The 25,613-nt window shown below is 39.0% G+C and overlaps 1 protein-coding gene across 4 annotated transcripts in view; it reads left to right on the top strand.

Annotated features, from left to right (window-relative positions):
• The window catches only part of pikfyve (phosphoinositide kinase, FYVE finger containing), a 132,090-nt gene that overhangs the window by 99,450 nt on the left and 7,027 nt on the right, over window positions 1-25,613 (top strand). For 3 of the 4 annotated variants that reach the window (XM_072261533.1, XM_072261530.1, XM_072261531.1), the window contains 14 exons: window positions 29-207; window positions 1,851-1,964; window positions 2,061-2,169; window positions 2,272-2,426; window positions 3,103-3,193; window positions 5,408-5,468; window positions 6,601-6,762; window positions 9,453-9,573; window positions 10,193-10,288; window positions 10,395-10,478; window positions 11,033-11,124; window positions 11,323-11,487; window positions 16,823-16,879; window positions 20,377-20,553. In XM_072261533.1, coding sequence (XP_072117634.1) covers window positions 29-207; window positions 1,851-1,964; window positions 2,061-2,169; window positions 2,272-2,426; window positions 3,103-3,193; window positions 5,408-5,468; window positions 6,601-6,762; window positions 9,453-9,573; window positions 10,193-10,288; window positions 10,395-10,478; window positions 11,033-11,124; window positions 11,323-11,487; window positions 16,823-16,879; window positions 20,377-20,553 — 1,663 coding nt within the window. The remainder of the gene's footprint in view (window positions 1-28; window positions 208-1,850; window positions 1,965-2,060; window positions 2,170-2,271; window positions 2,427-3,102; window positions 3,194-5,407; window positions 5,469-6,600; window positions 6,763-9,452; window positions 9,574-10,192; window positions 10,289-10,394; window positions 10,479-11,032; window positions 11,125-11,322; window positions 11,488-16,822; window positions 16,880-20,376; window positions 20,554-25,613) is intronic. The other variant, XM_072261532.1, reaches the window with a different exon arrangement.

Genomic DNA, 25,613 nt, shown 5'->3' with positions numbered 1-25,613 from the left:
CCATGTAATATATTGTTTATCATCATAGGTAACTCCAGTGGTTCCACTGTCCAGGGACTCATGGTCCATGTCCTTTGCTAAGTATCTGGAATTAAGGTTCTATGGCCATCAGTATACCCGAAGAGCAAACGTAGAACCTTGTGGTCATTCAATGCATCATGATTATCATCAGTATTTCTCCTATAATCAGATGGTTGCATCTTTCAGGTAATGGAAATAGATCAATCTGCAACTTACACTAAACTGCTATCAATATTTTCTAGAAACAATCTTGCATTTTTAAATTGCATAAAACCATCTTTTGGTTGAGTAAGTATATAAACCTTCTTCAACGCTTTAAATCAGTGCTCATTTGGTAGTAAGGTCTTAAGATAAGAAAAGTGACAAGTATAAAGAATCTTTGGCCTTTCATTCCAGTAACTTGCGAAATTGCATTAAGTGAGATTCTGATTATTAAGAATGGAATTATCTTGACATCAATCTTGGGTATGAAGTGAAATCAACTTTAATTGATATTAGAATTTTAAAATTTTCAACTAAGCAATGCAACTAAAGATGTAGCGATGATTTTGTTCTCCTTTACACTTGTGCGCTGGAAATTACATTAAACAATTTTGAATCTTGAACACACGATTCTACAGATGCTGGAAATACAGAGCAACACAGACAAAATACTGGAGGAACTCAGCAGGTCAGGCAGCATCTATGGAAATGAATAAACAGTCGATGTTTCGGGATGAGATCCTTCTTCAGGACTGGAAGGGAAGGGGGAAGATGCTAAAATAAAAAAGGTGGAGGTAGGGGAAGGAGGATTAGCTGGGAGGTGATGGGTGAAACCAGGTGGGTGGATCTAGATATACCTGATAACATCTTCACAACAGTCTGATTAGAGAATTCGACACAATGCCAGCGTCTCTTTTTCATTCTTTGTGCGACTGAGGTATTGATGTAGATACACCTGTATGTTGATGTAGCTAGAACAAGCAGAGTTACAGAAACTGGTCTGAGGTATTTCGGACTTGTTTGCCACGTTCTCCATTTGGCACCTCTCAGCAGTTAACTATTTGTAGACATTTTCCTATTTTCCAAGAAAATCTAATCTTACCAAGCTTTAATTTGCTCTTCTTGCCAAAGCTTCTTGTTCCCTGACAGTAAAGGAACTTTAACTCACACCCTTCACTTACACTGGTTTAGATTTATTATTGTCACTTGTATCAAAATACCTTTGTGTGTCGTCCAGACGAATCATACCAGACATTAATGCATCAAGGTAGTTGAAAGGAAGCCAGAATGCAGATAGAGTGTACAGTGAAAGAGCAAGTGCAGTGTAGCTAGATAAATAAAGTGCAAGGTCCTCAAGGAGGTAGATTGGGGGACCAAGAGTTTTTTTAAAATTGTATGAAAGGTCCATTCAAGAGTCTGGTATCAGCGGTAGAGTAGCCATCCTTGAGCCCGATGCTACATGTTCTCAAGCCCAACAGAGGGGAGAAGAGAGAATGACCATGTGGGAGGGTTCTTGATTATTTTGACCACGTTCCTGAGGCATTGAGAAGTGTAGACAAAGTCAATGGAAGGGAGACTGGTTTGCTTGATAGTTCATGGCTTTCTGCAATTACATGTGGTCTTGGGCAGTATTTCACCCAAGTAGTTCTACCTATCGACTTTGAGCAGCAAGATTGTAGTGCTTTTGGTTTTTTTCTTTTGTGTTGTTTTATGGTACAGTTTTTTCTGTGTTTTAATTTGGTCCCATGTTAAATATGTATAATTTCATTCCTACTTTGAAACTAAATATAAAATAGATTTGCTATTACAGCTGGTTGGGAAATGCTAATTTTTAAAAATTTTTCTAGCTATTCCCCAATTAGAATGCTTGAAATTTGCCTTCCGCCACTTGAAATATACATTAAACATCAAATCCCATCAAAGCAGCTGATTATGCAGGATTTGAAAGACTTTTCACAAAAGTAAGTTTGAATTTGATTGTTAAAACAGTTCTTTCTGTTTGTTGAGGGATAGCTTGATTAAGCTAATTGCTAACAAAAGAATTTGCTATTATTTAGAGTATCGCAGATTTATTCAACTGTAGATGATCGTCTTGTCTCTCTGAAAACTGACACATTCAACAAAACAAGAGAAGAAAAAATTGAAGATTTGTTTGCACAGAAAGAGGTAATTTAACATCTTCCTATATTTGATAATTGTATGTGTAAAATTACATTTAAAACAATTCTTCCTTTTCTTCTGGAGACTAAAGTGCATTTGTTGATATAGATGGAAGAGGCAGAGTTTCGAAACTGGTTCGAGAAGACGCAGGCAAGATTGCTGTCCTCTCCAATTGACAACTGTCAACAGTTGCTATTTGTGAATGATTGCTTAATTACCAAGAAGCAGAACTTATGTGAACTTTTACAGGCTTGGAATAATAGGTGAGATTAATCATGAATGACATATTTGAATGTTTCAGAGAGATTCTTTGATAAGCAATTGTATTATACTTAGGCTAAAGAAAATATTTGTATTAAGTCTGTGTTACTCTGCAATTTTATGAACCGGGAAGAAGCAGGATATAAAGAGATGTTATTTTTCTGTAATACAACCTGCTAGGGTCATACAGAGGTAAAGCTTAGAACAGGTTGTTCAGCCCTCTGAGTCTGCATCAACTGTCAATTTACACTAATTCTTTATTAATCTTACTTTTTAAATTCTTCCTGCATTCTTAACAACTGCTCCCAAAATCTACCACTTGCCTATATACTAGGGGCAATATCACTAAGGCCATTTACGCTGCCAGCCCGCATGTCTCTTACAGAGTACCCATAGGAAACCCATGCAGTCATAGGGAGAGCTTGCAAACAAAGCACAGAGGTCAGGATTATATCCAGGCCTCTGGCACTGTGAGGCAAACACTCTACCAGCTGTATCATTCTGTGCTACAATCAATAAGTATTAGTTTTTAATTAATAAGTAACTATTATGCATGTGCTTTTGGTCATGCAATTCCCAAAGTGTTGGTATTTTGTCACATTTTTCATAGTTTAACAATTTTGGCTATTTAGCTTTATAACACAATACCACGATTCTTTAAAAAATATTTTATTTTAGACTACAGGATTTATTTCAGCAAGAGAAAGGACGAAAGAAGCCAGTAGTACCACCAAGTCCTGGTAGATTAAGATCATCAGAAGAAACAAAGGTATTCAATTTGATTAATTGAAACAATATGAATAAGCCTGAGCATCTTACAGAGTGATTATTTTTAATAATCACTATCATAACATATATTTCTCTCAATTTGCATTTAGGGTTTAGATACTGTTTAATACAGTGCCCAGTTCCACTGAGGTGACTTCTCATTCCCTCTACCCTTAAAAGCTCAAGGAAAAGCTGATGAACATCTGAAGGATAGATACACTTCTCAGCTACTTTTTAGTAATTTCAGTGATTGCAATGGTGCAGAGGGCATTCTTTAACATTGGTGCCCGGTGTAATATTTGTCTGCCAAACACTGATTTGTTAGCGTACTCTTGGTCCTGGAGTCTGGGCATCCACAAGTACTGTTTCTGTACATTGGAAAGACTTGATCTGCATTCTGTGGTGCAGCAATGAGACCCTGATCACATTACCACATAACTCAGTGTGGAGTAAACCACAGAGGCAGCATGTAGACTCTGCCTGTAAGTGGTGAGCAGTGCAGGGTTCAGGGATGATGGTGGGCTGCTTTGAGACAGTGGGCATTTGCTGAGGACTGGCAGAGGCTGCTCAGTGTGATGATAGGCTGCCTTGATCCCACAGTCCTCCTTGTCGCCAACTATTAGATGTGACAGAAGTTGCTGTCTCTCCCATACTTCAATTAGCTGTATGGCACAGTGTAGTTCCAGAGATTTCTCTCTGATCAGCACAGTATGGTTGTTGGCAGATGATGTTGTTGCCATAGAGAAATCTTTGGACTGCAGGGAACTAAGCAGGCGAAAAAAATGAGAGGGAGGTCAAAGTTGCAAACTAACGCAATGCATGGTTATGAAAAGTATGCCAACACACAGTGAACAGTACTTTGTCCCAATCAGTGATTCACACTCCTCTTCTTTGCCAGAATGCACCCCTGACTACAGCTGATCAACACGGCTCCTAAAGACATCCGTTGCTTATTGCCTCATGGTTAACTCCACAATTAGCTATGAACTATTTTATTGTTGTGAGAGCACCAGCCTTCACCAGAGCACTTAACCAAACTTTTAGCATTGTTTTCTACCAGCTTCCTGATACGGAACTCAAACCAGCAATCAATCCACAGTTAGTCACTCAGATCACATTTCTTCCTCCTGTTTGGTCTGAACAACTAAACTGCTTGATTATGTCTGCAGTCTTTTATGCTTTGAGTTGCTACCACATGATTGGCTGATTAGACATTTGCATTAACAAGCAGATGTACACATGTATCCAATAAAGTAGCCATTGAGTGTGTTTATGATACCATATTGATCTGTTCAGGCTATATTTCCATTCACGCCATTTTTCCTGAGAATGCATTCTAAAAACTAAGCATGGTAGCAGTGGGTTATAAAACAACAATCTGTAACTGTATTTTCTGCAGTCACAACTTGCTTGTTTGGGAAATGATCAACTTTCATATAGAGTGAAACAGCGCAGAAACGAAACTATCATTTATACAGTAGGGTGTATAAATTCCGGCAGCCAACCTGCACGTCCTTAGGATGAGGGTGGAAACCTACATGGTCGTAGTGACATTGTACAGATTGCACCAGAGGCCAGGATTCAACCTGGATCTTGGCCACGGTGAAGCAGTGGCTTTACAGCTGTCCAGTCCGATTTTTGTATTGCAAACTCAACTCAAAATATGTTGATTCTTCAAACACGAGGAGATTTGCAGATACTGAAAGTTCAAAGTAACATACACAAAACGTTGCAACAGCTCAGCATTTGATGAAGGGTCTCGGCCCAAAACGGCGACTGTTTACTCTTTTCCATAGATGTAGCCTGGCCTGCTGAGTTCCTCCAGCATTTTGTGAATGTTGATTGCTCAAGGCTCCTTTTGTGCAAAATGCTTGTCATTTTAGATTACAACCAGAAACACTCTGCAAGTCAAGCAGCATCTGTGGAAAGAAAAACTGAGTCAATATTTCAGGCCCATGAGGTGGGCTGCTTGTACTGTTGGTAATTTTGGTTTTATTTTGCTGCCTTGTGTGGTTTTAGGGTCATCATTCTTCCTATTTGTATCATTGAGACACACAGTTTCAATGTTTAATAAAGTGCATCGCACATTCTAAATAGTGTTTTGTATTTGCTTAAGAAAAATTAACTAGTATAATTTAACTTTTGAGTTAACTTTGGATCTGAAAAATGTAAATTCCTCCTTTGTTTAATGGTGTAATTTATTGCCTTTTCATAGAGCAGTACACTGGACTCTTCACCACGAAATTCTTCTTCAGGACAACAGAATGGAGATAGAGGTTTGATTTACCTTTTTTAAAATCAGATAACTGTAAGTGATCCATAATCGTGACTGAATTAAAATCACAAGCTACTATTATTGAGGTCTCCCTGCATTAAATCTATAAATCTTTATTTGTTTTCATTTAAAGATATAGCATTGTAACAGGCTCTTCAGGCCCAATGAGTCTGCACTGCCCAGTTACACTCATGTGACAAACTAACCTACTAAATCATTCGTCTTCAGAATGTGGGAGGAATCTGCAGTACTCGGAGGAAACCCACACAGTCACGGGGAAAACATATAAATTCCTTACTAACGGTGGTGAAATTGAATGTGATGCAGTAGCATTTAGCATTATGCCAACAGTGTGCTACTGTGATGCCTGTTAATCATGCCTGAAATCAAGAAAGCCACCTTACTGACCTGTAGATTGCTACTGTTTGGTTTGAGATAATTCATTGCACAGATGCTGCAATTTATCCGTTGTTCAGTCATTTATATTTGCTTTTTTTTTAAAAACTGCAAGAAGCTTTATTGATACTGATAAGCTATTTTGTTTTGGCCGATCACATTTCTAGGTTTTGTTATTCATTTTCTCAACCTTGGCTCTGCCAATTGCACCTATCCCTGGGATTGGATGAACCAAGTGTAAACAGTACGTGTGCTCTACTTTAGGTGGGCAGAATATTGGATTAGTCACTAGCTTCTTTGGAAGCTCTCAAAGATGATTAGTTTCTGGAAGCAGAACTGACCAGAAACAAAACTGTGTGTGTGTGTGTGTGTGTGTGTTGTTTTGAAGTGTTAAATCATCACCGACTCTTGAAGTTGTTTCCCCTCGATCTCTGGGGAACTTAAAATGGAATGAGATATCCCTTTACGATCTGTTGTATCAACACCAAGCATTTTGCTTATCTCTGCGGCACAGTAATGATATTCTAATCCCTAACTTAGTTCTTATTATCAATCATCTCTCTTTTATGTGAATAAAATATTCATTTTTTGAAACAAGTCTGTAAATTTAATCTCCATATTTTGCTAAATTTTTATTTCAAATTTATTCATGTTCAATATACTAATTTATGAAATTTAGCAATGTATTCAGTTGCATCAAATGTTTAAGCCATAGTTTGTGAATATGTATTTTTCAGAGGATCGCTTACTGACTAATATGGCAACTGCTGTATCCTCTATGAGCAATGGCAGCTCTCATTTACCCTGCACTCCAGATGTCCACACAGAACAACTAACTGCTGGGCCTGTCATTCCTACTGTGTCTATTACCAATGACCAAGATAGCAATTATGTTGATGGTATGAACATTTTATTTTCAACTTAAGTGATATAGTTGCACTTTTGCTAGTCAGGTTTTGAATACATTTAGAGCAGCCCTAGAGAACCAGGTTATTTTAGTAACTTTGAGCTATTCTTTATGGATATGGAATTTGAATCCAACCTGCTTTTCTAGGATGTTACTTACCCACATTCAACATATCTCATTGTAGCCAACATAACATCACAATTCAGGGAGGTGTGTACAAGAGAAATATGCCTCTCAGTCCATTTGTTAATAAAATATTAGTGGATAGCACTCCAAAAGCCCAGATTGGCAACTTACAGATGCTCTCACACACTCTCAAATCTCAACTTAAGCACTCTTAAATGCAAACGTTATTTTCAAATTCTCAGTAGCAAGTGCACACTCCCACTTTATAAGGCCATAAGATATAGGAGGAGAATTAGGCCATTTGGCCCTTCAAGTCTGTTCTACCATTTCATCATGACTGATTCAATTTTCCTCTCAGCCCCAATCTCCTGCTTTCTCTCCATACCCTTTCATGGCCTGACCATTAAGACTTGGCCTCCACAGCTGCCTGTGATAAAGAATTTCACAGATTCACCACTCTCTAGCTAAAGAAATTCCTCCTCACCTCTGTTCTAAGAGGACACCCCTCTATTCTGAGGCTGCGTCCTGAGGTCTTAGAAGCACCCATCATAGGAAACATCCTCTCCACATCCACTCTATCAAGGCCTTTCACCATTCGATAGGTTTCATTGAGGTCACCCCTCAAACATACTTACAAAGCCTTTAATGGACACTTGCATAAACACTCCCAAGCATGGGTACACCCTCTCATGTGCACTCCCAACCACTGGCACATGCACACAGACATATAGAGAACAAATTTTGAAGGCCAACATGGTTTTTTTTGGATTGGTTTGTCTGTGCATATACAGTATTGGATGCAAATGAACAGAGTAGTGGTTTCGTTGCTGCAAATTTGTTAGAAGTCCAGAATTCTGTTAATGAATTAACGATTAATGGTCTTTCAACTAAATCGTTGCATATGCTTTGGTTATCTTTGTACTTCTGGGTGCTCACAACCTTGGATAACCATGAATGTAATGTTTAAATGCTGTGTGATTCAAAGTTAAAAGTTCAAAGTAAGTTTATTATCAAAGTACATATATTTCACCATATACAATCCCGAGATTCATTTCCTTGTGGGCATACTCATTAAATCCATAAAATAATAACCATAATAGAATCAATGAAAGACTGTTCCAACTTGGATGTTCAACCAGTGTGAAAAATGCAACTGTGCAAATACAAAAAAAAATGATAAGTAAATAAGCAATAAATATGGAGAACATGAAACGAATCAGAATCAGGTTTATTATCACTGGCATGTGTCGTGAAATTTGTTAACCTAGCGGCAGCAGTTCAATGCAATACATAATACAGAAGAAGAGGAAAACAAATAAAATAATAGATAAATAAGTAAATCAATTGCAGTGTACGTATATTAAATAGATTAAAAATCGTGCAAAAAACAGAAATAATATGTATTTAAAAAGTGAGGTAATATTCATGGGTTCAACGTCCATTTAGGAATCGGATGGCAGAGGGGATGCCTTGAGTGCTGGAGGTCCTTAATAATGGACACTGCCTTTCTGAGTCGCTGCTCCCGGAAGATGTCCTGGGTACTTTGTAGGCTAGTACCAAAATGGAGCAGACTAAATTTACAACCTTCTGTAGCTTCTTTCTGTCCTGTGCAGTAGCCCCCACATACCAGATGGTGGTGCAGCCTGTCAGATTGCTCTCCATGGTACACCTATAGAAGTTTTTGAGTGTATTTGTTGATGTATCAAATCTCTTCAAACTCCTAATGAAGTATAGATGCTGTCTTGCCTTCTTTGTAACTGCATCGATATGTTGGGACCAGGTTAGGTCCTTGGAGATCTCGGCACTCAGGAACTTGAAACTACTCACTCTTTCCACTTCAGATCCCTCTATGAGAATGGGTATGTGTTCCTTCATCTTACCCTTCCCTTGAAAGTGAGAACATTTCAATGATGGGGCAAGTGAAGTTATCCCCTTTGGTTGAAAGTCCTGATGGCTGACGGGTGATAACTGTTCTTGAACTTGGTGGTGTGAGTCATGAGGCTCCTGTACCTTTCTGAGGGCAGCAGGGAGAAGAGAGCATGTCCTATGTGGTGAGGGTCCCTGATGATGGATGCTGCTTTTTTGTGGCACTCATAATTACACTCAAATGCTCGGCCCAGGACAATTCCAGTGAAATAGTAACACCGAGGAATTTGAAGTTGCTGACCCTCTCCAGCTCTTGTCCTCTGATGAGGACTGACTCGTATCTACAGTTAATGGCCTCAATGTAAATAATGTAAATTCTTTGATGCACCTTGTGCTGTAGTTAGAAAAGCTTGAGGTAAAGTGAAGCCCTCAGAGAGCTAATTTTATCAGAGCTAAAGATTTGAATGCGTTTTGGAATGTTGATTTACTTTGCTGGATTTTGAATACTAATGACGACATGTACTGCTGCATATTTAGTTTGCATTCAGTAGAAGTCAATTCTGGCGGAAATAACGAGGGGAATATAATGGATAGGTGTATTTTCTAGTTTGATATCATTCCATTGTCTTCTGTTCACATGCTAGAGTTTTTAGAATAATTAACTTGAACAGGTTGCATTAATGTTTGCAGATGTATATGATGGACATCTTTTGGGCTCCAGTGACAGTCAAGTGAAAGAAAAGTCAACAATGAAGGCCATTTTTGCAAATTTACTTCCAGGAAGCAGCTACAACCCCATTCCTTTCCCATTGTAAGTTTTGTTCCTTTCAAAATAAGCTAAACTTTTCAACTTAAAAACAACCAGATGATAATTCGCATCATGTCTTTCTGAATTTCATTCCTGTGTTTTGGTAATCATCATTTGTAATTAAGAAGGTGAAAATTGGAAAATATACCTTGAGGTTTGGGACTTTTTTTCTGTTTTTCTTAAAAAACTTTATTCAATACAGAGTATAAAAGTGTTTGTTTATTAGAATGTATCCATTGATCACATTAGTATAATTTTTATGGAGTACTATTCATCAGCCGATGACAGTTGATCACAAGAATGCCAATAGCAAGCCTGAAATATCTTACTTCATAAGTCAACTTGCACTGATGAACAAATGTGGGAAATAATTAGGCAGTGTAATTAATCACAGATGTGGAAGTGAAACGTAGCCTACTTCCCAATTAACTCTAAGTATACCAGATGTACTATGGCACACTATACTCCAGAGAAACTGCTAATATTTCAAAGCAATTTGAAGTATTGTTTTATGTGTTCAGAATGAACATATTCAGTGCAATGTCAGGATCATGTGGATAATAGCATAATAATTACTTGTAGCAAAATGGTGTAACCACTTGTTTACAATGCTCTTTATTAGTGATCCAGATAAGCATTACCTTATGTGGGAACATGAGCGTGTCCCGATTACTGTGTGTGAGAAGGAGCCAAGTTCTATCATTGCATTTGCACTCAGGTACAGTTTTAAATGTTAAATAATTCTCTTCCCCACCCCACCGCACCCCACCCCACCCCATAATTTGTGTGAATTCTAGCTTTTAACTTCCGAGTATCTCTTGCAGCTGTAAGGAATACAAGAATGCTGTTGAAGAACTTGGACGAGAATCAGTGAAGAGTGGAAGTGATGAGACCATGCAGCAAACAAAGTAATTGTGCTTGGGGTCAAGGGAATGGAAGTAGAGATGCGTTTTTTACTATTTCTGTTTATCAACATTACTGTTCTTTTGTAGATGTGACACAATGGTGTTCAGGTTTTTTCAATACATTCATGTTTAATGCTTTAAATGGATCTTTAATGTGACCCATTAGTTTCAATCACATGGGCATTTGGTTCTTGATCTTACTTCTATACTTTCAAATTATTTTGATTTGTGCTGCATATTTATTTTCAATTTTTAAAAATTTAAATAATGTCGTGATTTAGAATATAATTTCTGTATAACCTGGTACAGCAGGGTAGCAAACTCTATACTCTGATGGAAAGCTGCAGTCTTCAGCACAATTCCGGGACAGATATTGCTGAAATGGTCTTAAAATAAATATCAATAGTTTCAGTGCAAATGAGTGTTGAATTTGAATTAATTTTGTTTCATAAAGAGAGATCCAGCTATGGATATTTTGTGAAATTATCATATTTTATATATTTTGAAGATAAACATCAAATGGTCCACTTTCATCCTTCATCTCTTCCTTATTTCAGTAATGCAGATAGACCAAAGGCCAATAGTCCTGCAAGACACTTGGAAAGTAGCAGCAATCAAGGGAATCGCAGTTCTGATTCTGAACAGACGAGTAAGTTTACTTTGAAAGCTTCTTTAGATGCATTTCCTATTTTTGAGAGCTTTATAGCATTAAATATTCAGCAGCACCATAGTTTTTTTTCTTTGCTATCATTAGCTGCTGGCTTGCTTTTAGTTCTTGGCAAAAGTTGAACAAAATTGAAGTAGAAATTTTATACAAATATAAAAAAATGTTATTGCTCTTTTCTAGCAAAAAAGACTTCTGGAGTTTTATCATTTTTTCGAGGTTCAGGGGGTAGAAGCCCTGATCTGTCCATACAGAGAAAAGAAACTTTACAAGGTGCAGATAGTGCTTATTTCCAGGTCACACAATCAGGGAGAGAAGGGGCAGAGAACCATGCTGAAGAGTCACAAGGTACAGTGAAGTCCTGGTCACTGACACACTAAACCAATTCATATGCCCTTTTAACCTCTGTATTGCTAACAATATATGTTTCTGTTCATATTCTTGCAAAGTGACTGTACTAATACCATATCTGGAAACAACTCATATTTCCCACTGGTACCATGGGGGGGCGGGGCGGTGATGAAAATACAAGTGTTGAATGCTGTGAATTAATGATAATGTGAAATGGGAGTTTCCCTTGTTGTTTCCAATACTCTACTTATTAGTCATGTTATTAAGTTCCCCAAAAGTTGAAAAATATTCCCCTAGGCCATCTGTAATATAAATGCCATTTATTGGTGCACTGTATAACATATATTGAATTATTTTCAAAACCTATTTGTATTCTCTCTCTCTCTGTTATTTTCTCTTTCCTTTGACTGTCTGTCTTTAATTTTCACATTACATCTTTGTATATGTGTTGAAGTGCTCTAACAGAAGATTGAACTATGCTTATCCTTTGGCCAAAAATAGACAATAGGTGAAGGAGTAGGCCATTGGACTCTTCGAGCTAGCACCACCTTTCACTGTGATCATGGCTGATCATCCACAATCAGTATCCAGTTCCTGCCTTATCCCCATAACCTTTGATTCCACTATCTTTAAGAGCTCTATCCATCTCTTTCTTGAAAGCATCCAGAGACTTGGCCTCCACAGCCTTCTGGGGCAGAGCATTCCATACATCCACCACTCTCTAGGTGAAAAAGTTTTTCCTCAACTCCGTTCTAAATGGCCTACCCCTTATTCTTAAACTGTGGCCTCTGGTTCTGGACTCACCCATCAGCGGTAACATGCTTCCTGCCTCCAGCGTGACTAATCCCTTAATAATCTTATATGTTTCAATAAGATCCCCTCTCAGCCTTCTAAATTCCAGAGTATACAAGCCCAGTCGCTCCAATCTTTCGACATATGACAGTCCCGCCATCCCGAGAATTAACCTTGTGAACCTACGCTGCACTCCCTCAAATGCAAGAATGTCCTTCCTCAGATTTGGAAACCAAAACTGCACACAGTACTCCAGGTGTGGTCTCACCAGGGTCCTGTACAGCTGCAGAAGAACCTCTTTGCTCTTGTACTCAATTCCCCTTGTTATGAAGGCCAGCATGCCATTAGCTTTCTTCACAGCCTGCTGTACTTGCCTGCTTGCTTTCAGTGACTGATGTACAAGAACACCTAGATCTCGTTGTGCTTCCCCTTTTCCTAATTTGACTCCATTTAGATAATAATCTGCCTTCCTGTTCTTACCACCAAAGTGGATAACCTCACATTTATCCACATTAAACTGCATCTGCCATGCATCTGCCCACTCACCCAGCCTGTCCCAAGTCACCCTGCATTCTCATAACATTCTCCTCACATTTGACACTGCCACCCAGCTTTGTGTCATTGGCAAATTTGCTAATGTTATTTTTAATTCCCTCATCTAAATTATTAATATATATTGTAAATAGCTGCGGTCCCAGCACTGAACCCTGCGGTACCCCACTGGTTACTGCCTGCCATTCCGAAAGGGACCCATTAATCGCTACTCTTTGTTTTCTGTCAGCCAGCCACTATTCAATCCATGTCAGTACTCTGCCCCCAATACCATGTGCCCTAATTTTGCCCACTAATCTCCTATGTGGGACTTTATCAAAGGCTTTCTGAAAGTCCAGGTACACTACATCCACTGGCTCTCCCTTGTCCATTTTCATAGTTACATCCTCAAAAAATTCCAGAAGATTAGTCAAGCACGATTTCCCCTTTGTAAATCCATGCTGACTTGGACCGATCCTGTTTCTGCTATCCAGATGTGTCGTAATTTCATCTTTTATAATTGACTCCAGTATCTTTCCCATCACCAACGTCAGGCTAACCGTTCTATAATTCCCTGTTTTCTCTCTTCCTCCCTTCTTGAAGAGAGGGACAACATTAGCCATCCTCCAATCCACAAGAACTGATCCTGAATGTATAGAACACTGGAAAATGATTACCAATGCGTCCACGATTTCTAAAGCTACCTCCTTAAGTATCTTGGGATGCAGACCATCAGGTCCCGGGGACTTATCAGCCTTCAGACCCAGCAGTCCATCCAACACCATTTCCTGCCTAATATAAATTTCTTTCAGTTCATCCATTACACTAGGTCCTTTGGCCACTATTATATCTGGGAGATTGTTTGTGTCTTCCCTAGTGAAGACAGATCCAAAGTACCTGTTCAACTCGTCTGCCATTTCCTTGTTCCCCATAATAAATTCACCCGTTTCGGTCTTCAAGTGCCCAATTTTGGTCTTAACTATTTTTTTCCTTTTCACATACCTAAAGAAGCTTTTACTATCCTCCTTTATATTCCTGGCTAGTTTACCTTCGTACCTCATTTTTTCTCCACGTATTGCCTTTTTAGTTACCTTCTGTTGCTCTTTAAAAGTTTACCAATCCTCCGGCTTCCCACTCATCTTTGCTGTGTTATACTTCTCTTTTATTTTTATACTGTCCATTACTTCCCTTGTCAGCCACGGCCTCCCCTTACTCCCCTTAGGATCTTTCTTCCTCTTTGGAACAAACTGATCCTGCACCTTCCGCATTATTCCCAGAAATACTTGCCATTGCTGTTCTACTGTCATCCCTGCTAGGGTATTGTTCCATTGAACTTTGGCCAGCTTCTCCCTCATAGCACCATAGTTCCCTTTGTTCAACTGTAATATTGACACTTCCGAGTTTCCCTTCTCCCTCTCAAATTGTAGATTAAAACTTATAATATTATGGTCACTACCTCCTAATGGCTCCTTTACCTCTATCAAATCCGGTTCATTGCACAACACTAAATCTAGAATTGCGTTCACTCTGGTAGGCTCCAGTACAAGCTGTTCTAAGAATCCATCTCGGAGGGACTCCACAACCTCCCTTTCTTGGGGTCCAGTACCAGCCTGATTCCTCCAGTCTACCTGCATGTTGAAATCCCCTATAACAACTGTAGCATTACCTTTGCAACATGCCAATTTTAACTCTTGATTCAACTTACACCCTACATCCAGACTACTGTTTGGGAGCCTGTAGACAACTCCCATTAGGGTCCTTCTACCCTTAGAATTTCTCAGTTCTATCCATACTGACTCTGCGTCTCCTGATAAAATATAAAATTCTTTTTAATAAGAGGGTAAGCTTCCTTGACTCTGAAAGCAAATTTGCCTCCACTTTGTTTTTTTTTAAAGGTGGTACTAACTCAATTTAGATTATCAGTAAGTTGTTTCTTAAGTGTAGGTGGTCTATGTTTGCATTTCTCCACACTAACATTCTTGATTCATGCTCTGCCAACCCTTGGTTTCAACTCTTCTCTGAAAATTGAAGATTGTAAAAAAAACTGTGCATATCATGATATTGGTTTATTTTTATGTGCAATAAAGAAGTAAATTTCTTATGTACTTTTAGTAATTTCACTAGAAAATTTCTTGGTCATGCTTTAGATATCAACCAAAAATATATGGTTATATGGATAATGTCAGTAAACCATTGGAATCTAACACTTCCTCTAAACATGTATACATAACTTCTAAGATTTTGTAGTTGGCTATAAAGTGATGGCTGACCTTGAAGAAATGTGCTTATAGAAACCTAGTGATCTCTGTGACATGGAGTTCCCCCTCATCAGTTGTCAGTTGTTTTCAAGCAGCATCAAGGGGTTCCCTGGTATCCAGTAACTATGATATCAACCAGCTAACTGAGCAGCTAATCACATTGAAGAATTCTAATAGACACCAAACCAGGATATAAGAAAGCTCAGTTTGCTGTTTATCATTTAAACCAAGAATTTCACTTTCAAAGGGGTGAATTTACATTACTCTGACCACATCAGTTTAAAACAAAATAAATATTTCTGGTTCTATAAATTATTCTCCAGTTACATGATAGCTGATTGAACCTCATTGTCACCAAATTGATGCATTGATGCTTACTTAAAAAATACTTTTTAAAAATATAATTGAAAACTTACAGCATTCAAAACAGCAACACATCAAAGTTGCTGGTGAACGCAGCAGGCCAGGCAGCATCTCTAGGAAGAGGTACAGTCGACGTTTCAGGCCGAGACCCTTTGTCAGGACTAACTGAAGGAAGAGTTAACTGAAGGAAGAGTTAGTAAGAGATTTGAAAGTGGGAGGGGGAGGGGGAGATACAAAATATTCTCCCCTTCCCCCTCCCACTTTCAAATCTCTTACTAACTCTTCCTTCAGTTAGTCCTGACGAAGGGTCTCGGCCTGAAACGTCGACTGTACCTCTTCCTAGAGATGCTGCCCGGCCTGCTGCGTTCACCAGCAACTTTGATGTGTATTGCTTGAATTTCCAGCATCTGCAGAATTCCTGTTGTTAGCATTCAAAACAGGAAGCCTTTCATAACACTCTAAGCTGAAAAGTACTTCTTTGTTCTATGAACAAGTTATGTAGCATAGCATAGCTACACCAACTATATTTGATCAAAACCATCAAGTAAAAGAGCAGTCTGTCTACTCCTAAGGAGACTGAGGATTTCAAAAAGTTTTTTTTGCAATAATCAGTTAAAAGTTGGTTACTGTACAAGGTCTGAAAATCTAATTAGATTAACCTTCTCATTTTAAATTCAATCACATTTCTGGGTTTTGTTTAATGCTTGGTCTCCTTGTGGCTATTGTAGTGCTTGGGACTTCCTTACTGTGTTAAATATGGTTTGCAGTGTATTGCACAAGAACATGGGCTTGATGACTGCTTGATAATGAATTGATTTGTGAGTTTAGATTTGTTGCAAAGTATAGTCTATGTTAAAGTAGTAAACATTGTAGCTAATTAATGACATGTTTATTGTAAGAATCTATTTACTGAAATTGTGTTCTGAATCGGATTAGGTGAATTAATAAGGCAGGCTCTTAGTGGCTTATGGCAATAACTGGAACTGACCACAGTTGAATAGAATGAGGAAGTTCAAGTTGTTCTGAATAAAACCTATGATCTTGTATATCAAAATATCAAATTATAAATGTTTTACATTTGATATATTAATAACAATGTTTAACCATAAACTTGGAAATGTTTAAGTGAATACATTTGTTAGTCTATTTGAACACAAGTGGTGAATTTATTTTAAACTTGCTTTTTTTCTCCTGTATGTAACACTGAAAGAGAATTATAAAGCATGGTTTGCAGTTGTATTTAAACTGAACTGTGATGCTATCTGGAGTTTAGTACTTGTATTGCAATCAAAAGTCCAATTTCTGGCATTCGTCATGTAGGGTTGTACGCCAGCTGCATACCAGGGAGAACTTGCTGTTCCTTCATTAAGTACTTTGCTTTATTTTAGATGATGGTGATGGAGACAAGCAAAAGAAGCAGCTTGGAAACAGTCATGTGGAACTGCGTAAGTATTATTGGTTATTTACCGTGCTTTGTTAGAGCTCTTCTCTTCATTTCACTCAACACTAAATGTCTTAGATTTTCTAATGGCTAATCATGTGCATTATTTTAACACTGAACAATGTATTGTAAATTAAGTTCAAGGCTCCATAGCTTACTTCGATAAAGAAGCCATTGCTTACTCCGGTTTCTAATGCAGTTTATTGTATTATTACGTTTATATGAAACTGAAATTTAGGGTTCCTGTTCTTCCATGATGATTTCCTGAGCTGTATAATTATGGAATAGTGGGAAAAATAAACATCCTAGCAACACACACAAGATGCTGGAGGTACTCAGTAGGCCGGGTAGCATCTATGGAAAAAAGTAAAGTCGACATTTCGGACCGAGACCCTTCGGCAGCCACTGGGAGATCTCGCTTGTTCTGGTGGGTGGAGTATAGATGCTCGGCAAAGCGGTCTCTCAGTCTGCATTGGGTCTCACCGATGTACAGGAGTGCACACTAGGAGCACCGAACACAGTAAATAACCCCAACAGACTCTCAGGTGAAGTGTCAGCTCACCTGGAAGGACTGTTTAGGGACCTGAATGGTAGTGAGGGAGGAAGTGTAGGGGCAGGTGGGGAGGGACAAATGGACAAGGGAGACGCATAGGGAGCAATCCCTGCAGAAAGCAGAAAGTGGGTTGGGGGAGGAAGGAAGTGCTTGGTGGTGGAATCTCATTGGAGGTGGCAGAACTTTCAGAGAATTATGTGCTGGATGCGGAGGCTGGTGGGGTGATAGATCTGAGAGGAACCCTATCCCTGGTAGTATGGCGGGAAGGTGGGGTAAGAGCAGACGTGCGTGAAATGGAAGAGATGTAGTTGAGGGCAGTGTTGATGGTGGAGGAAGAAAGCCCCTTTCTTTCAAAAAGAAGGACATCTCCTTTGTTCTGAAATGAAAAGCCTCATCCTGAGAGCAGATGCAGCAGAGATGGAGGAATTGAGAGAAGGGGATAACATTTTTACAAGTGACAGGGTGGGAAGAGGTATAGTCCAGGTAGCTGTGGGAGTTCGTGTGTTTATAATAGACATCAGCGGATAAGCTGTCACCGGAGATATAGACAGATCGAGAAAGGGAAGGCAGGTATCGGAAATGGACCAGGTATATTTGAGGGCAAGCTGGAAGTTGGAGGCAAAGTGGATGAAGTGGACGAGTTCTGTACATGTGCAGGAAGCAGCACCAATGCAGTTGTTGATGTAGTGTAGGAAAAGTGCAGGCCAGTCACCAGTGTAGGCTTGGAACATAGACTGTTCCACGTAGCCGATAAACAGGCTTGCATAGTTGGGACCCATGCAAGTGCCCATGCTAACCCTTTTGTTTGAAGGAAGTGGGAGGAGTCAAAGGAGAAATTATTTAGAGTGAGGATAAGTTCCACTGGACGGAGGAGAGTTATGGTGGAGGGGAACTGGTTAGGTCTGGTGTCCAGAAAAAAACGGAGATCTTGGAGGCCTTCCTGGTGGGGGATGGAGGTGTACTGGGACTGGAGCTTTTTCTTCTAAGTAATTGATGTGGAAGATAAAGGCCAGGTATACATTTGTTAGAAAAGTAACTATGTTTAAAATTGCCTTTTAAGTTTTATGTGCTAATTTCAACAGATTCTGAAGGGAAACCTTAATGTGCCATTTTTGTTTCTAACATCTGACCCAGGCATAGTGTTCTTTGTGAAGCTAGTACTACCTCAAGTACACCCTACTCACCTTTAGTGTTAGTTGACTTGTACACACAAATCTTCCTTTCCAATACCTCCAACTTTTATGTTTTGTGTCATTTTAGATTACTGCTAAGGCTGTAGCCCCAAATCGGAAGATTCAAGATTAGATCTCACTTGAGAAATTTGAATGCATAGTGCAGGCTGACACTTCATTTCTGCACTAATTGTTTGCAGGTGATGAACCAGTCCCCTTCTGTTTAAGACGTGCATAGAATGAGTTAAACTTATCGGGAAAAGATGTGCTATTGTCATCAGTGCTGCCCACCATTTTGTAGTCCATTATAGCATGTAAGTCCTGGCACAGCTATTAGCTGGTCTTGGACTTGATTTTGGGCTGGTACTGTCTCTTGGCATCTCCCATAGCTTTATGGAGATCTTTTCTCTATTTCTCGTAAAGGTCAGGGTCACCTGATTTGAACACCACAGACCGAGACTTCAGTAGGGAGTGGATCTCAGTGCATGGACAGCTGGTATCTTTTCCATGGGTTGAAATGTACAATAGTAGAGGGCATGCATTAAAGGTGATGGGGGGGGGGGGAGTTCAAAGGAGATGAGTGAGATAACTTTTTTTCCTGAGTAATTGATGCCTGGAATGTACAGCTGAAATGTGGTGGAGGCAGATATGATAGAAGTGTTTACGAGACTCTTTGATGGTCATATGAATGTGCAGGGAATAGAGGGACATTGACATGTGCAGGGAGAAGGAACCGGCTTAACTAGTTCTGCACAGCATTGAGGGCTGAAGAGCCTATTCCTGTGCTGAGCTATTTTATGTTCTAAAGCAGCTCCCTCAGAAACCATGAAGGAATTGTAGACTTCAGTTAGTCTCAATCAGCTGCTACTTTGTAACTTAATTCACAATCATCTATTTCACGAAGATATAGCAAACTATATACCACAGGCCACCATGATAGCGTAGTGGTTAGCACAATGCTATTACAGTCTCTGTACATACTCCCCGTGGAATGTGTGGGTTTCCTCCCACAGTCCAAAGACACACTGGTAGGTTAATTGGTCATTGTAAATTGTCCCTTGATTAGGTTAGGGGTAATTGGGTTTGTTGAGCATTGTGTGGCTGCAAGCACCAGGAGGGCCTACTCCACATTGTATGGCTAAATAGTTAATTCTAAAGGATTGATCTCATAACATTTAATTTAAAATCAACAGTTTCAGTAACTCATGGTTATCACCTGTCCTCTGAAAAAACAATCTTTAATTCCCCTATTTATGGATGATTTTTTTAAATATACTATTGACCTGTGGAATGTTTGCATCACACAGAAGATTGGCATTTATTACCCATCCCTATTTGTTCTTGAAAATCTGAACATGTTAATTGTGACACTAGCCCACTTCATGGAGGAATTTTTCCTTTGCTATTTATGTCACTGTAGTCCATTTCATGGAGGAACTTTTCCATTGCTTTGTTATCAGGAGTTTATAGAGTTTTGACTTGGTCATGAGGGACTGGAAATGTGCAAATCAGAGTGCTGTGTGAGGTGGAGGGTTACTTGTGTGTAGTGATGTTCCCTGGGCCTGCTACCCTAATCCTCAACCAAATGATGTTGGGAAACTAATGTGATATTGCTGTAGCTAGAGTACATTGGAAGCAGATGGTGTATAGTGGTCTTTGACCATGCTGAAAACCAGAACAAGTTTTTCATAGTCTGATGACAACATTTGAAGGTAACCAATGTAACTGCATATTTCCAGAGTATGTTCATTAACTTTTACAAACTACTTCGCATAGAATTTTCAGACGCCAATGCCAAGTTCTACTGTCGAATTTATTATGCCGAAGAATTCCACAAAATGCGAGACGTGATTTTGGCAAGCAGTGAAGATGACTTCATTCGATCTTTATCCCACTGTATGCCATGGCAAGCCCGAGGAGGCAAATCAGGAGCAGCCTTTTATGCGACTGAAGGTTAGAAGAATTTGCTGATTTAGTACCATGCAATGAAGTTTTGATATAGCTATCTTATAAACAAATTGTAAAGAGGAATTGTTGAACTTTGTATCTGAAAATTTTTTTCAAACCAGACAATATAAATATGATTTATTAACGTAACACAAGTTAACATTTAATCCCATGGGTTAAACCATAAGGTTATAAAACTAGAAACTCATATGGTACAAAACATTTTAAATTTGAGGGGTCCTTGATACTTCACAATGAAAATCTGCAAACTGTCACTCTGTTTAAAAGAAAATCAGAAAATCTCCTTCTTTATATATGAATTATTTCCATTTTGTTAGAAATTATTGTTAGAATTTTTGTTTGGAAAAGGTTTCTTTGCCAATCATTCCAGATCCAAGTGAAAAATGAATTTGCATTTATCCTGTATCTTATAAGAGGTAATATAGAACATGAATTTCTGCATAGTTATCTGTGCAAATAACAAATGAGGTAGATTTCTGATCAGCAGTAAGTACTGTGGATTGGATACTGACCTTAGTTTAAATGAAAATAAATCCTTATTCAATTTTGACAATTTTTATAGTAAGAACTTGGATTATTACTTAAGGACTTTCCATGATATAAGAATGTCACATAGAGCAGCCTAAATAGGCCACACCACATAAATAGAACCTTAAGTGGTCAACTGAGTCATGCACCTAACTTTGTCAAAGTTGTCAAATCCTCTAAAGGTTGTAAATATTTCTGTCTGTCTGCCTAGGTACCATATCTGATGCGCCCTTTGGTGACCATGGTTTTCCATATAGATCTATCCTTCCTTTTTTGGATGACTTCCATTTCCTTGACGTGTAACTACCTGGCTATGCTTTTGATGTACTTAAGCCGAGGTCTTCCTCTAGGTTTACTCCCCTCAATCTTTCCAGAGAGTATGAGTTTTTCTAGTTCATCTTTCCGCATGATGTGTCCTAGGAACCTGAGTTGTCTTTCGCTTATCGTTGGTACGAGTGATCGAACTGCTTGGGCTCTTCTGAGAACTTCTTCATTTGATGTGTGTGTGTGGTCCATGATATTTTTAACGTTCTCCTGTAGAACCATAATTCAGTTGCTTCTAGTCTCTTTTCCATTGCTGGAGAAATGGTCCAGCATTCACTTCCATAAGTCAGGATAGAATAAATGTAGCACTGCAGTATTCTGTTTTTAGTGTATGTGCTCATCTTCCTGTCTGTTAATATAGTCTTCATTTTTTGGAAAGCTTCTTTCGCCATTGCTATTCTGTATTTGATATCTGTGTCGCACCTGCCATTACTTGTTATTAGGCTGCCAAAATTTTGAATTTGTTGACTTGTTTGACGTTTGTATTTCCGATCTTGATCACACGTTGTGAGATGTTTGTCTTTCTGGAGGTGACCATGCTTTCTGTCTTCTTGGTGTTGATTGAGAGGCCTCTGCGATTACTTTCTGCTGCCACTATAGTGAGTAATTCTTGAAGTTTTGTTTCTGAGTCAGCTATTAGTACGATGTCATCAGCATATCTGATGTTATTTATGTTATGGCCTCCAATTGTGTGGGCACGTGGCCAAGTGGTTAAGGCATCGGACTAGCTACCTGAAGGTCGCGAGTTCGAGCCCCAGCCAAGGGAACGTGTTGTGTCCTTGAGCAAGGCACTTAATCACACATTGCTCTGCGACAACACTGGTGCCAAGCTGTATGGGTCCTAATGCCCTTCCCTTGGACAACATTAGTGTCGTGGAGAGGGGAGACTTGAAGCATGGGCAACTGCTGGTCTTCCATACAACCTTGGCCAGGCCTGCACCCTGGAGAGTGAAGACTTTCCAGGCGCAGATCCATGGTCTCGCAAGACTAATGGATGCCTTTATATTATTATGGCCTCCACTTGTGAATCCTTTGATGTCTTTGATACTTCTCAAGATACTTTCACTATACAGGTTGAATAAGTCTGGCGAAAAGACACAACCTTGCCTGACTCCTCTCATGATATTCACATACTCACTCACTTCTCCTTCTATTCTGATGGATGCTGTCTGGTCCCAGTATAAGTTTCTTAAGAAACATATACCTTTCCCATCTATGTCAAGATCTTGAAGCACTTCCAGAAGATCTTGCTGTCTGACAGTGTCAAAAGCTTTTGTATAGTCAATGAACATAGGTAGATGTCTTTTTGTACCTGGATGGCTCGTTCACAGATAATCCGTAGCATGAAAATTGCATTTCTGCTTCCAGTGTTTTCCACAAAGCTGCATTGTTCTTTACTGATTTCTGGTTTTACGCAGCGTCTTGCTCTCATCATGATTACTCTGAGAATAATTTTTGCCACGTGGCTCATCAGGCTTATTGTATGATGTAACTCACATTCTGTTGCTCCCTCTTTCTTTGGAAGTGTGATGAACACTGATTTACTTAAATCATCAGGTATCTCCCCATGATCATAGATTTCATTTGCTATTTCTGTTGTTTTCTCTATTCCAAAATCTTCTAAGGCCAGTCTCATTTCAACAGCAATGTTGTCTGGACCAGTTGCTCTGTTATGTTTTGTTTTATTTACGGCTGCTCGAATTTCTGATTTTAGAATGCTAGGTCCTTCAAGGTTCTTCTTTATGTTCAGTTTTTCTCCACTTTGGTCTTCAAAAAGTTCTTTTATATATTCTGTCCATCTGTTTAGGATTTCCTCTTTGTTCATAATTAAGCTGCTGTCTTTTGCCTTGATGCATCCACTTGCTGAGCAAGGTAATTTCCCCGTTAGTTCTTTAATCTTATTGTGCATCAACTTTGTTCCAGGGTTATGGGTTTGTAGCATTTCTATCTCTGAGCATTTCTCATTTAGCCATCTGTCTTTAGTTTCTCTGCATTTTCTTTTTATTGTCTTAGCAAGTTATTTGTATTCTTCGCTGTCTCTTAGTTTGATCGTCTGTTTCTGTTGCATCAATTGTATTATATCTTCAGTTATCTATTTCTTCTTACTTTTCCGTTCTTTTCGTGGGATGGTTTCTTTTGCAGCTACAACCATGGATTCCTTCAGTATGTCCCAGGAAGATTTGCCTCCTTCATCCTGCAGCAATTGAAAACAGTTTTTCACCTTGATTGTGTATTCTGTTTTCAGATGAGGGTTGTTTTATAGTTGTTGATAATCCAGTGGTTCTGATCTTTTTGGTTTCTTTAATTTTCTCATCTTTATTTTCACTTTGCAAATGACTGGTATGTGGTTGCTTCCACAGTCTGCTCCAGGGTAGCTTTTAGATTGAGTTATCGAGTTTTTGAATCTGTTATTGATGGTTATGTAGTCGATTTGATTTTAATTGTTCCCATCTGGGCTTCTCCATGCCCATTTCCTTCTTGGATGTTGTTTAAACCAAGTGTTGGTGATTATCTGATTGTTTGTTTTACACCATGATATAAGCTTTTCTCTTCTTTCATTTCTTTCTCCCAATCCTGGGTCTCCAACAATATGGTCTTCTCTTCCCTCACCAACTTTTGCATTGAAGTCACCCATGACTATGATGGCTTCTTGTGATTTGCATTCTTCTAGTGCTTTGTCTAGGGAGTGATAGAAGGCATCAATTTCTTCCTCTGAGCTTGCCATTGCATATACTTGGATGATAGAGATGTTGTTTTGTTGTCCTTTTAGTTTGATTAGCATCATTCTGTCTGAGATATGCAGGCTCTTGGACGTTTCTTTGTCTAAGATGATTGCAACACCCTTTTCATGTTTATCTCCACCAGAGTATATCATCTTGTGTTCATCTGATTGGAATACTCCAGTGCCTTTCCATCTTATTTCACTTAGGCCTAGGATGCTGACTTCTAGCCTCTTCATTTCTAACTTTACGTTTTCTAGCTTACCAGCTTGCTGCAGGGTTCGAACATTCCAAGTGGCAATTCGCAGTCTCTTGTTCTTGCAGACAGTAGTAGTATGACAATCCGGGCTCACCTGTCTGTTTATGTGATATCCCGTACCGAGCGAGGTGTCTGCACTATTTGGAAGTCGGCTGCCATTTAGGCTGTTGTCTTTTACATTTGTGTAGGTATTAACCATAGTTATACTAGGGATAAGATACAAGAGGTAGCTTCCCCTTGCTTGCTTCCGATGCAGTGTCTTTACAAGACGGGTGACCCTGAACATTGTCCTATTAAAAGGATCTACTGCTCAGCATCTGAGAAGCAGGACCCATCGATTGTGTTACTCACAACTTGCCTTCTGCTTCATCTACCACCTGCATTCCGTGGCTTCACTGTAACCCAAGCAGGGAGGCTAACAGGTGCTACACCTTGCCTAAGGGTGACCTGGAGGTAGCTGTGGTTAATGGTAATCTCATTACCCAAAGCAAATGCTCCACAGCCGAATTAAGTTTATCCTCATACCCAGGAGAAAAATAGGTCTATTATGAAATAATCATTAAAAGCAAAATAATCATAATGCAAAGAGAATACAAAATAATCATATAGATCTTTGTAAAGAAGAAACCTAAAGCATGTTAAACTTCTCAAAACTTTTAAGCTTGGATTTTAAAAATACTCTTGCATCTTCCTATATATATTTTTTTTCAGAGTGGTAAAGGCATGGAATGCAATGCCAGTGATGGAGGTCGAAACTGATACATTAGGTGCATTTAGGAGGTTCTTAGATAGCATATGGATGAAAGGAAATCGATGATTATGGGCTATATAAGAGAGAAGGGTTACATTGAACATGGAATATGTTAAAAGGTCAGAACAACATTGTGGGCCAAAGGGCCAAAAGTTCTCTTCTGTTCCATGTTCTACATAAAGGTATTTTTACTCTGATATGTACCTAGTGCGCTTGTAGTCATTTCCTTCCTGCCAATTATAATTGAAATTTAGAATATTTTGTACCACAGACATATTGTGCCTCTTAATTATATCGTTTAGGATTATTTGCTCGATGTCATCATAAATGTAGGGCCCTTTCCTCAAATCCCAGTTCCCACATTAATTCCTCACTGACTCCTTTAAATGAGCAGAGGATGAATCATAAACAACAACATCAGTATTTATTTCTTTCCATGTCCAGAAACAGAAACTGCAGCCAG

Source organism: Mobula birostris, chromosome 6, assembly GCF_030028105.1.
Source record: "Mobula birostris isolate sMobBir1 chromosome 6, sMobBir1.hap1, whole genome shotgun sequence".
Taxonomy (NCBI): Eukaryota; Metazoa; Chordata; class Chondrichthyes; order Myliobatiformes; family Myliobatidae; genus Mobula; species Mobula birostris.
The sequence above is the reverse complement of the archived record's forward strand: the minus strand, read 5'-3'. Positions and strand labels throughout refer to the sequence as shown.